Here is a 13,441-nt window from a genome sequence, read left to right as displayed (position 1 = left end):
ATGAATGCTCTTTTGTCTCGTACAAAAAGGCCTTGATAGTGTGGAAACAAAATGCTTATTTAGCACATATCTGAAACATTTAAACTCTGGGGCGATACACAAACTAGCCGGTCAACGAATTATGAAGATGTGCCTGACCCATGGGATTGCAGTAACTGACACAGATACTGAAGTCCAGATGAGCGGAAAGCAAACAGACAACCAGAGTCACCTTCTGTACCGTGCATATGGCCCGTATTTCCCAGCTCTGTCGTTGATGTGCACGCCAAAGACAATCAATCTGGCGCTGTTTGCAACACTGCTCATTCGCCGTAGCAATGCACAGGTTTTGCTTGGCATGCGATTAACAGCAGCAACATAATTCCATTTTTGAAATAAGACTCCAGGATATCATGTGGTTGACCAGCAAAGGGACTATCCAAAAGGAGAACCCAGTGTCAGTCACACTTTCATCTTAGATTGCTGGATTAAGGATGTGACTCCATAGATCCCCATTGGTAATGCTTGTACATGGTTGAAAAGTTTGCCTCGGTTTTCATACACAGTCTCAGTTTTTGTCCTGATACATGTAACAAACTCGTCCGTTTGCCCTGTACTGTATTGTTCCGCGAGACTGCCCAAACAAAGCACGCTAAGCTTTCTTGACTCGCTGTCTGAGCATTTTTTTTAGACAGCATGCAATTTGACAAAGAAGGTGAGAGACACTATGAGTTCGATCTCGCCAGGATGTACGGGAAGTCCACAAGTTCCATCCATTTGTCATTTATAATTATTTTGTAATGTTGTCGGCATGGCCGCACGGTGGCCAAGTGGTTTGCATTTTGGCCACACAGTCAGGAGATCGGGAAAACTTGGGTTAGAAATCTCTGCTTGGGCATCTCTGTGTGGAGCTAGCATAGGTTAATTGGCGACTCAAAATTGTCCATATGTATTAATGTGAATTCTCTATATGTGCCCCGCAATTGGCTGGCAACCAGTCCAGAATGTACTCGCCCGAAGTCAGCTGGGATAGGCTCCAGCATATCCTAATTAGGATTAGCGGCATAGTTTTCGGCTTTATTCTCTATTAAATGTATTTTTGTACATAATTTTGGGTATCTGGAAGTGATAAATTTGATTTACATTATTTACATTTACATGATTTACAATGCCTCGGTTTTCGTCTTTTTGGAATGAATCAACAAAAACCGGGGTGCCACTGTATTTATTTCAGACATGCGTAAGGTACACCGAGGAACATCACGTCTTTACACTTGCACAAGTCAACATGCCTCAACAGCTGCTGATAGTTTGTTCACTTCCCGTGTTTAAATGTTACTTAAATGTTGTTTAATGAATACTGTAGCTAAATTACCAAATGAATAAGGAATGTCAAATAGCTTGATGGCTTATGCAGTGATGAAAAAAAGTATTAAAATAAATACATATTTCAATAATCAATACACAATATAAGAACAAAATGCAGCAATAACTCATTAAATAATGACTTGGATGCGCCAATCGATCGACCACCGAAAATCGGCCAATTTCTGTGAAAAGGCATGTGATCGACATATGCTGATAAATGCCTTCCAACGCCAAAGCCGATCACCTGTGGCTTGTAATACTGTAGCATGCAGCCTGTAGGGAGGGTCTCCCGCCCACTTTCCCCCTCACTGCGCAGGCGTGCCAAAGCCAAAACAATGTCTGCCGTGTGGCACTTGTGAGAGTGATATAAATTTTGCAAAGTATGCCATGAAAAATATATCACCGGGGTGGCACGTTAAAAAGCTTTAGTTTGGTGCGGCATTCGGAAGGCAGGCACTTGGCGGGGTGAGGTCAGGCTTGCGATGTGGCTAGCGCTGGACACTCGCCCATATGTGCGTGGCAGTCGTAGGTCTAAGGCGGTTCTCAGCCTTCTTGTTCTTCTAAATACCTTGTAAACTCCAGTATCGCAAGACAAGACAAGTATTAAGTTTCTTCAATTGTAACGCTTTTGACATGTGTATTTTGTATTATCTCTCACATAATTACCGTTACAGAAAACAATTCAGCAGCTTGACGTGTGCGAGGCGAGTATACGCATGCATTAGTGCGTGTGTCATGTCCCTGCGTTGAAACTAACTGCTGTTGTGATGGCGAGGTGAAAAGTTAGAGGCTGCCCAGCCCCGGCTACACAATGAAGACATCCTTGGAGATGGTCTTTGTTTACTGCTGGGTTGTCAGGGAGTCCTCCCGAGTCAGGCAATAAGGAAAGGGATTATTTGCTTTGGCAGCGGAACAGGGATCTAATCAGATAACTGTGACATGTGAAAACACAGGAGTCCAACTCGCTCCGTATCTGCGTCAGTTTCTGCTCACCTTTCACCCTGTGACCTCGAGGACATTTGTACAGACGCTTTCTTAGGTTGGGAAGCATGTCTGAGTGGACTGTTCTCATTGGAGTTCAGTCGGGAAAAAAAATCCACTGTAATTAATTGAAAATGGAGATATTCTGTGGTTACTTGATAGCCCCTAAATGAATGAAATAATAGCAAAATACAGCATATTTGGGATAAAGTGTGGAGGACATTCGGGACTCTATTGATTTGGCAGTCAAACAACTTGAAATCCAACCTTAAATTTCAAGAAAAGTATAATCATCCATGGTTCTGGGTTGGATTCTCGACCTGTATGTCTATCTGTGGAGTTCACATGTTTTCCCCGTGCATGTGTAGGCTTTCTCCGGAAACTCCATTTTCTTCACCACAGTCTAAAAATGAATGTGAATGTGATTGTGCATGCTTGTTTGTCTATGTGTACCCTGCAACTGACTCCTCCGATCAATCCAGGTTGTACTCCACCTCTCACCAAAAGTCAATCAATCAATCAATCAATCAATCAAATCAAACTTTATTTATATAGCCCCTGACATAAGCTGTAGCTGAACCAAAGTACAAGACAAGAGTGCAAGAAAAACTGAAAAATAACCCACATGAATAATATAATAACACAATAAATAAAATGTATTAAAAGAATATAAATAAATAAAAGTGGCACAATGCTCTTATGTGCCAAAAGCAGTTCGGAACAAATGAGTTACAAGTTTTGCCTTAAACAAATTTAAGTCTGTGATGGTCCGCAATTCAACAGGTAAGATGTTCAATGCTACAGAAAAGGGCCGATCACCCCCACTGTCAGGTGGGATTGGTATCTTTTGTGTGCTTGAATTTTTTGTGTGCTTGAATCTTTTGTGCTGTGTCATTTCACAACGTTATCAGTGGTAAGCCAAAGAGAAAACTGGTAATAATGATGATAGAAGTACTCACCATCAGTTAATAATTACTACTAATAATAATTATTATCATTATTATTACTAAACAATAATATAATAAACCAAAAAAACACATTATTTCCAGAATTAATATACATTTACAGTTAATTTGACGTAGTCATTTACAAAAAATAAAGTAAAGCTGAATGATTTTTTATTTTTTTTTGTTTTACATTGCGTCTGAATGTTTATTTTCAACCTGGTTCACCCCTGCCCTGGCACCAGGCCTCGGTCCAGTGTTTGAGGACCCTATTTCAAATCGCACACTAAAGCACTTTCCATGTCATTTCTGAACAATTTTTCCGTGGTTGACTTCATTTAAGACCTATTTGGCTTCACTTCTTAATATCTTCTTAATTTTTTTCCCCAAGATCTCTCATCTGTCTGTCTTCCCTGCTAAGACAAGGGGGGCGCGAAATGTAGATCGCCCAGGATGTCTAATTGCCACACCGTCAGCCTTATCTGATCTTGCGTGGGTGTCGTTGTAATGAAACACCACTGGACAGGAGCCAGGAAAGGAGAGCATTACAGCATGAGCCACCCATAGCACAATCCATCCCTTCATGCCTTTTGGGTTTTCCACACTTTCAGTCCAGGAAGTTATTGTGCCATCATGTGAGGTAACCATTATCATAAGTGATGCGTCTCCGCACTGCATTGTGCATCGTGCCTGGACGTGACAATCCCGTGTTGAATGAAGGCTGATTATTTTATGAGATGGAACGTTTCTAGCATGTATATTTTAGTGAGGGATATTTTTGTGTGGCGGTATCTGATATCACAAGATGTCTATAAATAACTCTACTTGATTACCGAGACTACATTTACTGTTGTATGCTTAAAGGAAAACTGCACTTTTATCAGAATTTTTACCCATTATTCACATTCCTTGTTTGTGAGACATGAACACACGTCTTTCTCTTTTTTGTGCATTCTAATCACAGCTAACACAGGGCTGGAAAAACTGGGCAATAGAACAAAAGGAGACGAAACCAAGCAGGTAAGTGAGTAGTTACAGAGGTACACGTACTCACGACAATAATAAGGTGGACCAGAAAGTAGGGTCACCATAACAACACAAGGCAAGAAATAGCAGGAGTCAGGCATGAAGCAGGGAACAATCTGGCAATGAGCTGAAGTAGTCCCAGTTAATTGGCTGCAGGCGTGACCTGGTGACTCCTCCCACGGCATGATAGGTGTGCTGCAACACAGAGCAGACAGGCGGCATTAGAGCAGCACCACAGAACATGACACTGGGCTCCTTGCTGGGGCTTGCGGGTTGCTGCCTGGATAGCGGTGAGGCTTACGGGTGTGTTCAGTGGGCAAAATGCATGTGTGTTGGTTGCTCTCTGGGAGGTGAGGGCACTGATGTGATAATACATTTTTTTTCAAAATGTTCTCACGATCAACCGGCAAAGTCCTAAAGATCGACTAGTAGCTCACGATCGACGTGTTGGCGACCCCTGCTATAAAGTCTTCTGAAAAAACTCCAAAACCCGCCAACAAGGCTCCATTAACATACATATTAACCAAGCTACAGCGACATTGTTATTATTGGTATTAACATTGTTACACCGAAGAACTAGTGGCACAGTGACACCTCGCCGTGCTCACAATGCGTCAGGCCACTACCAAAAGGTAACGCTACATATTGGAGCTGCCACCACTGCTGCTGTGTTTTAGTTTTGGAGTTTGGAAAAGTTAACGCTAGGTGTGGTGTTCGTTTCTATGTTGCTATGTGAAATCAATGAGCCCAGGACGGAAGTTAGGGTCATGCTTAAAAGGACCAAAGTACGGAAAATACTGTAAGTATTACATGTTATCATGAATGTACCTGTTACTACATGGTCACAGCATGTATATAAAACCATAAAACCTTGTTGGAGGTTTTTGGAGGTGTTTTAGAAGAGGGCTTTGTAGGCGGAATAGGTGTGTCCCATTACGTGCATTAATGAGCTGCCTCTTTTTGTTAATCAGTTTTTATATCTTAAGAACTCACGGAATAGAGGAGTACATGTGTGTTCATGTGTCATATAAGGAGTGCGGATGATGGGAAAACATGTTTTTAACAGTGCAGTTTTCTTTTAAGATACAAATTGGTGGGCTGCTTGTATTTGTATTATCCACTGGAGTGGAAAGACTCCACTTATTCCACTTATGATGATAATATTTGGAGATTCAATGTAGTGACACAACAAAAACTACGTGATAAACCACAACGACCTGAATATAAGACGACCCCTATTTTCCTTCAAACAATTTATATTTAATGTTTTTTTAAATTATATTTTTTAAAACAGTTACATTATATGTCATGTATTATATTTTGTTAATTATATTTCCCAGCTGCTCAACACTTGTTTGATGACTGTGTTTCAATGATCATCGTTATCTAAAAATGTGCATAACTTGCGGTGTTTATCCTGTTTATCCTCTTTTTTTTCCTAAATGTGTGTTAGCGGGATTACACTGAAAATAAAATTTGATCAAACTCTGGAGCACAGTAAATTAGCATTTCAGTTTGAGCCACTTTGTCATCAAGGAACTGTGCACCCTCAGAATTAGAATGGCAAGCCTGTCTGTTTGTCATCCTCCTTTAACCAGGAAGTGGCATGCTAACTAAGAAACAGACAGGCAAACAAACACAACGGTAGTTTTGAGGGCGAAGTCATACTGAGGGCATTTGGACCAGTTGTACTCTGCATGATTCCCCCTCCCTTCAATATTGCAATATTACTGCAATTTTCCCTACTTGTGTGTCTTTTTTTAGAGCTGTTCTGTTTATTTCTTCTGTGCAAGGGGGCGGCTGTCATTAATTAACTGGAGTGATCACATTAATTAAATGGAAATAAACTAAAAACTAAACTTAAAACAGGAGGCCAAGGCTAAAAACCCACAGCATTTCAGTATGTGCAATCAAATTATGGAAGGGATTGAGTAAGGAACTCAAAGAAAGCACCAAGATGAGCGATTTCATGACTCGGCTATGTTGCGATGCGCATGGGCAAGGAATTGTATCATGTCTTGGTCCATCTCTTCCAATGCCGCCAAAAGAGGGGAAGTGTGCTGTGCCTGGGCAGGCATCAATGCACTCACACTAGCCAAACGTGGAGTGCTTGGGACTTCAAACCAACAGCACGATTGGCCGAGGAACCAGACAGGTGCACAGATAGACTTCTAGTGGTGCTCAAGCATCTGCCCTTTTGCCCTGCATTAGTAAAGTGCCCTTTCTGCTGGATCCCAATTTTTTTTCTCATTCATTTAAAAATAAAATTTACTCTCACTGCCATCAATTCCACTCAAATAAGTTTTGATATCTGTGAGTTTTTTGAGTTCTTGTGGAATTTCTTCCTCGATGTGCTAGCCGGTGCTCCACCCTTCCTCATGCAGGGCTGACTGCTGAGCACCAGCCCAAACAGCTAAAGCCTATATGCCTCTTGACCCGTAGCATTAGACTCGCAGGTAATAACAGTGTTTGTGCAATCCACTGGCGTTGTTTGGTGATAAATTAAAATTAACACAACATTAGCGCCGCTGAAAACATGATGTCGCTACTGGTCCAAGGTGCCCTAAAAAATGTTTTTAAAACAACTCAAGGCCTTGTCGAGCTGTTTCCTGACATGTGTCATGCTTAATGATGGGAGAAAGAGAGGCAGTTAGGCAGGCAGGGAATTTAAAGGCAGTTTTTTACTGTTCAACAAATTAGTAGCGTTTACACTAGTTTTGTTTCATTTGAAATGGTAATTACTGAGATGAAAAATACTTCTTACATTTACAGTCTGGTGTGGTAGATTGTGGTATATTATTAGTGTGATGCTGCGTATGCATCAATTCTGTCAGAAAACGGTAAAAATAAGGGGAGAAAGTCAGTGTTTTGCAGGTCTCAAGTGCAGCCTTAACTTCTTATATGAATTAGAATTTACAACAATAATCATTTTATGAATAATCTTCACTACAGGCGCCCTTTTTTCTGGTTTGAGCACCTGCTCCCAAAATCTCTGTGCGCCTGCCTGCTCGTAACATTCTAATTATAAGTGGTCATTGAAGTATTGAATGCACGGAACTGTACATACGCCTAAACATGTCATAATGCTAAAAGAGCAAGTTTGCCTTTTCATTTTTTATGCAAAATGGAATGTCTTTGGTAGTTTTAAACTCTATTTGAACTGAATCAGTGAATAACTTTCCAAGAAGTCATGCGTATGGTAGTTTCCGATTTTTATTTTTATTTACAGCATAGTATATATATTTTTTTGTTTGTTTGTTTGTTTGTTTTGTTTTCTGGTGTCCAAATTGAGTCCAGTTTCATAGGTCTGGACAAGACAATGCATTTTCTGGATTCCCCTTCAAATAAAAGAAGGAGTTAGTGGTTGAACTTAATAGAAAGTAGCAGCAATGGTTTGAATTATGGTTTGGACTAAATAATGAATATCACTCATGTCAATGCGGTTTAGGTTTGTTTACTGGCAAAAACTCAAAGCGTGCCAAGCAAAAAAGGTTCTCTCACTCTCACTATGCCAAAAGTAATCTTTTTATGGCATACACATTCACGATGTGAGTAATCTCAGGTGATTTACTGCTTGTTTTATGGAATGTAGCTGACCTCGACATCAGCTGTGGTGCTCCATCTCTTTCCTTGTCTTGGGCAGCAGGGCGTCTCTTGTTTGATCCCTCACAGTCTTTAAGAAGCTCATCATGCCAGTGCCTCCAGTGCCCCGTTCTTCCAGCGCTGTGGGGGCCTTGCTGATTATCTCTGCCTCAGAGTCCCGGCTTTGGTTGCGTAGTTGTCGTGCCTTAGCGGCAGGAATTGTGACAAAGCGTGTGACGATGGTGATGTGATAGCTTCGCAAAGCCAACAGTTTGGCTACACATTCCTGAAAGGCCTCGGTGAGGTGTTCATTCGCCTGCTCCTGCACAAAAGTCCTCAGGGAGGGTTGCAACGAGATGTCCTGGATCAGTTGTTTGTGAGCAGGTAACATGTAGTTCCTCATGCGGGTTAGAAAAGCGCCTGCATATCGACGGATGGTGTCATCACACACTCACTGCCTAACTGTGACGATCAGTCAAAAGGACTAAAACAAAAACACTTATCTTACCACTTTTGTCCTCATGTTTGACTCCCAGAAGTTCATCAAAGCAGTGCAATAGGCTGCTTTGTGCAGCGCTCCCACCAGAGTACTCCATTGGTTCTGTCTGGACACCCTCATAAACCAAACCTTTTGGCATACATGGATTGTCTTTCCAACTAGAGATGAGTGTTTAGACACACAGTGAAACCCTGTTTTTATCCATGCAAAACTTTTTAAGACCAGTTTAAAACAATTTTAAGACCAGTTGAAAAATTGCAAGAATTTAAATTTAACACTGTTGGATCTTAAGGAGGTTCTAAGTAGAGCTTCAAAATGCAAAAGAAGGCTACAGAAGAAATGGGAGTGAGACCAAAAAAATTTGATTAGAATTGAGTGAGACCAAAAAAAAATTGATTAGAATTTATTGCAAACAACCATCAAACCGAAATAGGCTGTCAACTGATCAAAACTTTAAGACCAAAGCCTTTAAAAGCCAAAATCTTGGCATAAATGTGGGTTCAGTGTCATTTTCTGTCAGGTATTCACATTGTCATGATCTCTTGATGGCAAAGGCAAGAAAGATTTCTCTCTTTGAACGTGCTCGGATTGTCGAGCTGCAAAAGCAAGGACTCTCACAGCACACCATTGCTGCTTAGGTTGGATGCAGTAAGAGAGTAATTTTAAACTTTTTAAAAGATCCTCAGGGTTATGAAACAAAAGTCACATGGTGGACAGGAGAAAATGTCACCGGCCCTGAGCCTGAGGATCTGATTGGGCCAAATGAAGTTGTTACTGGTGCAGAATGCAGTCCAACAACCATCAGATGGCATCTGCAAAAGAAGGGCTTTAAGACCAAAAAACGTCTTCAGAGGCCTCGTCTCCTTCAATGCCACTAAATTGTCTCTTTGGAATTTGCACAAGAGCACCAAACATGGAACATTGGCAGGTGGAGGAAAGTTTTATTCTATGATGAAAAAAATGTAACCTTGACAAGGAGATCCCACGTGATAGGGTTGCCATCATGATCTGGGATGATTTTTCCTTCAGTGGAACAATGGAGCTTCAGGTTGTGCAGGGGTTTCAAACAGCAGTTGGCTATATTGAGATGTTGCAGGGGCATCTCTCATGACTGAAGGCCCTCGTCTGTGTGGTAATGACTGGCTTTTTCAATGGGACAACGCTGCAGTTCACAATGCCTGCCTGAAGGACTTCTTTCAGAGGAATAACGTTACTCTTTTGGACCATCCTGCGTGTTCTCCTGATCTATATCCAACTGAGAATATTTGGGATTGGATGGCAAGGGAAGTTTACGAAAATAGACATCAGTTCCAGACAGAGGATGCCCTCCGTGAAGCCATCTTCACCACCTGCAGCAACATTCCCACTAGCCTCTGGGAAACACTGGCATCAAGCATGCCCAAACCAATTTTTGAGGTGATTAACAAGAATGACACAGCTACTCATTACTGAGTCCTTTATAACATATAGCATGTTATTTCTAGTTTAAGGGGGTTTCAAGTTTTTAAGCTGTGGTTTTATAATGTTGATCAGCTGATGAACAGCATATTTCAGTTTAATGTTTTTTTTGTCTTACTCCCATTTCTCTTTTTTGCATTTTGAAGCTATTCTTAGAATCTCCTTAAAATCCAACAGTGCAAAATGTAAATTCTTGCCATTTTTTAAGTGGTCATAAACTTTTGATCAGGAGTATATATACCCAGACAGGAAGATCCTCATGATGCCATAGAAGACAGACGGGTCCACATGCACTATAAGAGACACATAGATATTACATGATTTTGTTGGCTCATGGGTCAAAACACTGTTTTTATGTTTTGGGTTTTTTTGTACCTTGCACTAGCTTGAGGCGTACAGCCATGCTATCTATAGATTGGCTGATCTCCTCCAAGGCTGTGGCCACAGCTTTAGAATCACCGCATCTGGCACCATTGATCACTTTGGGAATGCTCTGGAACGTAGTCACAATGACTTTGTCAATATTGCCTTGCCTATTTTATTTCATGGTCGACACACACTACACTACAGTATATGGACTAAAGCAGGGGTGGACAAACTTTTTGACAATTTTGTTGATTCAGTAAACTAAATTGGCCACGGGGCCAGACTATATATTTGATACACGACACTAGTTGAATCTTCTAATTATAACAGTCCACCCGGAATTATTTGTCTTATTTTATCTGTAAACGTGTCATACAGCTATATGTGCAGATGCTAACCATTCGGCCACGGTGCGGCCTGGGTCAATACAATATGTCCCATTTGTACTTCCTGTAAATGAAATGACTCAATTCTTTGGTCCATATAGTGCATGTTCATTCTAATCCTCAAACACTGACTACCCACAAACAAACTACTATCTTCACCCTCAGAGCAGGAATCGCTGCTATCTCCACCATTAGAGTGACAATGAAGAAGCCCCGCACACTTTCACCACCGGGTATGCTAAGCAGCAGCTCCAAGTTCCTGCGAGAAGTAAGTAAAGCTTTAGTTAAACGTCACGAGTTGAAGCATACATTGCAATGCAACTGTACATGTACTCACTCCATGTCGAAAGGGCTGGTGCAGGAATTCAAAGATGGGAATAAAAGAGGTACATTGATAGGTGAGTTTTTAGAAAGACGGAATAAAGACATGTTCATAAGTTATTTGGTGTCACCCCTCTGGATCCTTCTTCCGCCAATTAGCCAGGACCACACCAGCGTGGGTGATAATCGGAGGAAGTCCTAAGCGTTGGGACACCTCCCAGAATGGGACAGCCAGAGTACAAGGAAGCATCTTAGTAGGAAATCGTGCAAAGATGTGTGAGCCTTCTTACAGCCAACAGATATACAGCAAATATATTTCATGTCTCTTAGATATTTGATGCTACATGTTTGGACTGGCCCATATTTGGTCAAGGTCATAGTGTTTCAAACGTGCTTAAGAGTTATTAAGTAGTATATTAAGTAGTGTGACCATATTTTGATAAAATCAAAAACAAGGACGCTAAGCCCGACAATGACATATTCAAAATGTACTCAAAGATGCCTTATAATTTCACTACACTTCAAGTATGCCTCCTCTTTATAGACAGAAAACTGTTAAATTACAAAATACAACCAATAACCAAAGACACAAATTCCAAAGGAATGTTCAGAAAATGATTCCAACAACTGAACGATACAGAAACGTGAGGTCAAATGCTTGTTAACTTTGGAACGTGACCAATTTTTAGGCAAAAATGTGCCCTCTAAAGTTGCAAGGACTTGGGAATTTGAACCACTCTTGTGCATGACATCCCCCAATTTTATGAGACTTCATCTCGGCAAGCATCAGAGGATTAACTCCATGCATTTGTTTTGCTTTTTCTTTGGCTTTTTAGAAACACTAATTCAATCCAATTTTAAACATGAATCGTGTTCCCCAAAGGTTTGCACGAACCCTGTTTATGTTGATATTAGGAGGAAAAGTAGAGGGAGATACCTCAACAGTGTCATTCTCACTCTCCTGCCAAACATATCCCATGGTCATAACACTGAGGGCCAGGTGGGCCAGTCGCAGTTCGCGGTGTTTCTGCAGAAACTGGGTGCTCAGCTGAGGCATCTGCACAGAAGGACGGACTGAGCTGAACCATGACTCAATAAACCTGATGAACTGGCTTTGTGACTTAAAATGACCCCGCTTACCTTGTTAACACAAGAGCGTAACTCATGTGCGAGAACAAGCTCTGGGACTTGGTGGGCGATATCCATCCATGGTTGGTAGTAAGGTGGAAGCTTTTGCTTTGGATAAACAGAATGGAATGATGATGATGATGCGAATGAAACATAGCTCTTTCCGTTTTGCTACTGCTGCTGCGTGTAGGGTGATCTTAAGACTTGGGTTTTATATAATAGTGATTTTGTAACACATGCTGGCTTTTCAAATAAAGTTCAAGACAAAGCTTCCTATCATTGTGAAGCAGAATTCACCAAGCATTGGATTGTTCACCCACTAATAGGGAAGGTGAGCTGGGATTAGACAGTCCTGAGACAGGTTAGCTTTACCCTGCTGATGAGGTGTTGTTGCAACAGTAATAATGTGTAATAAGTAATACTGTGCACAATTCTCATTCGTGAGCCACCACTTATCATGGTGAAGGAGCCTGCGTGTCCCAATCCTAGGACAGGGGTGGGCAAACTACGGCCCGGGGGCCACATCCGGTCTGCCAAGCATTTGAATCTAGCCGGCCATTTGCTTCCATCCATCCATCCATGTTCTATGCCACTCACTAGGGTCGTGGGTATGCTGGAGCCTATCCCAGCTAACTTCGGGCGACAGGTGGGGTACACCCTGGACTGGTGGCCAGCCAATGGCAGGGCACATATAGACAAACAACCATTCACACTCACATTCATACCTATGGACCATTTAGAGTCACCAATTAACCTAACATGCATGTTTTTGGAATGTGGGAGGAAACCGGAGTACCCGGAGAAAACCCACGCACGCATGGGGAGAACATGCAAACTCCACACAGAAATGCCCAATGGAGATTCAAACCCAGACTGTGTGGCCAACATAAAAACCACTAGGTCACTGTGTGGCCCCATTTGCTTGTAAAGTATTTAATTTGAACTTTTAACATACAAACTGGCAACATGACTTGCAAGTAGCCAGAGTCAGTCAATCTGAGAACAAGTGGTCGACCGATTAGCTGGCGGGCCGATATTTGGAATTTTGACGTATAGCGGCATATGCCTTTATTTTAATCCGTCGGGCCGATATCAATAAATCAATTTAAAACTGGGCTCAAATGCAGCTGCGTCTCTCTCCCGCCTTCCAGCATTGCTCCACCCACGGCGCCATCTGATTGGTTAGGCAAGCCACAGCACGCTTTAGTGGCAGAGCTAATCTGAAGCGGATGCTGACCACACACACACAGACACAGGAAAGTTTTCTCGTGTGGACAACTGAGAATACAACACACATGTCAAGGTAAACGCCGAAAACTCTCTCGAAATTGTAATAAACATCCCAGTGGTCAACATCTCACAACTACTACTAATGTTACAGTGAGCAGCAGAATAACGTAAAA

The 13,441-nt window shown here is 41.7% G+C and overlaps 1 protein-coding gene across 1 annotated transcript; it reads right to left on the bottom strand.

Annotated features, from left to right (window-relative positions):
* Nucleotides 1–4,186: 4,186 nt before the first annotated feature.
* On the bottom strand, nucleotides 4,187–12,116 carry LOC129179417 (indoleamine 2,3-dioxygenase 2-like). Its single transcript, XM_054772622.1, has 10 exons — nucleotides 12,051–12,116; nucleotides 11,848–11,967; nucleotides 11,042–11,160; nucleotides 10,927–10,941; nucleotides 10,749–10,848; nucleotides 10,213–10,330; nucleotides 10,079–10,130; nucleotides 8,389–8,537; nucleotides 7,896–8,300; nucleotides 4,187–4,493 (listed from the first exon to the last, which is right to left on the bottom strand). Exons 1-9 carry the CDS (start codon nucleotides 12,114–12,116, stop codon nucleotides 7,903–7,905), a joined length of 1,137 nt encoding a protein of 378 aa, XP_054628597.1. The 3' UTR covers nucleotides 4,187–4,493; nucleotides 7,896–7,902.
* Between the last annotated feature and the right edge of the window lie 1,325 nt (nucleotides 12,117–13,441).

This window comes from Dunckerocampus dactyliophorus, chromosome 4 (assembly GCF_027744805.1).
Source record: "Dunckerocampus dactyliophorus isolate RoL2022-P2 chromosome 4, RoL_Ddac_1.1, whole genome shotgun sequence".
NCBI classification, from domain to species: Eukaryota; Metazoa; Chordata; class Actinopteri; order Syngnathiformes; family Syngnathidae; genus Dunckerocampus; species Dunckerocampus dactyliophorus.
This window is presented reverse-complemented; position numbering and strand designations above follow the sequence as displayed.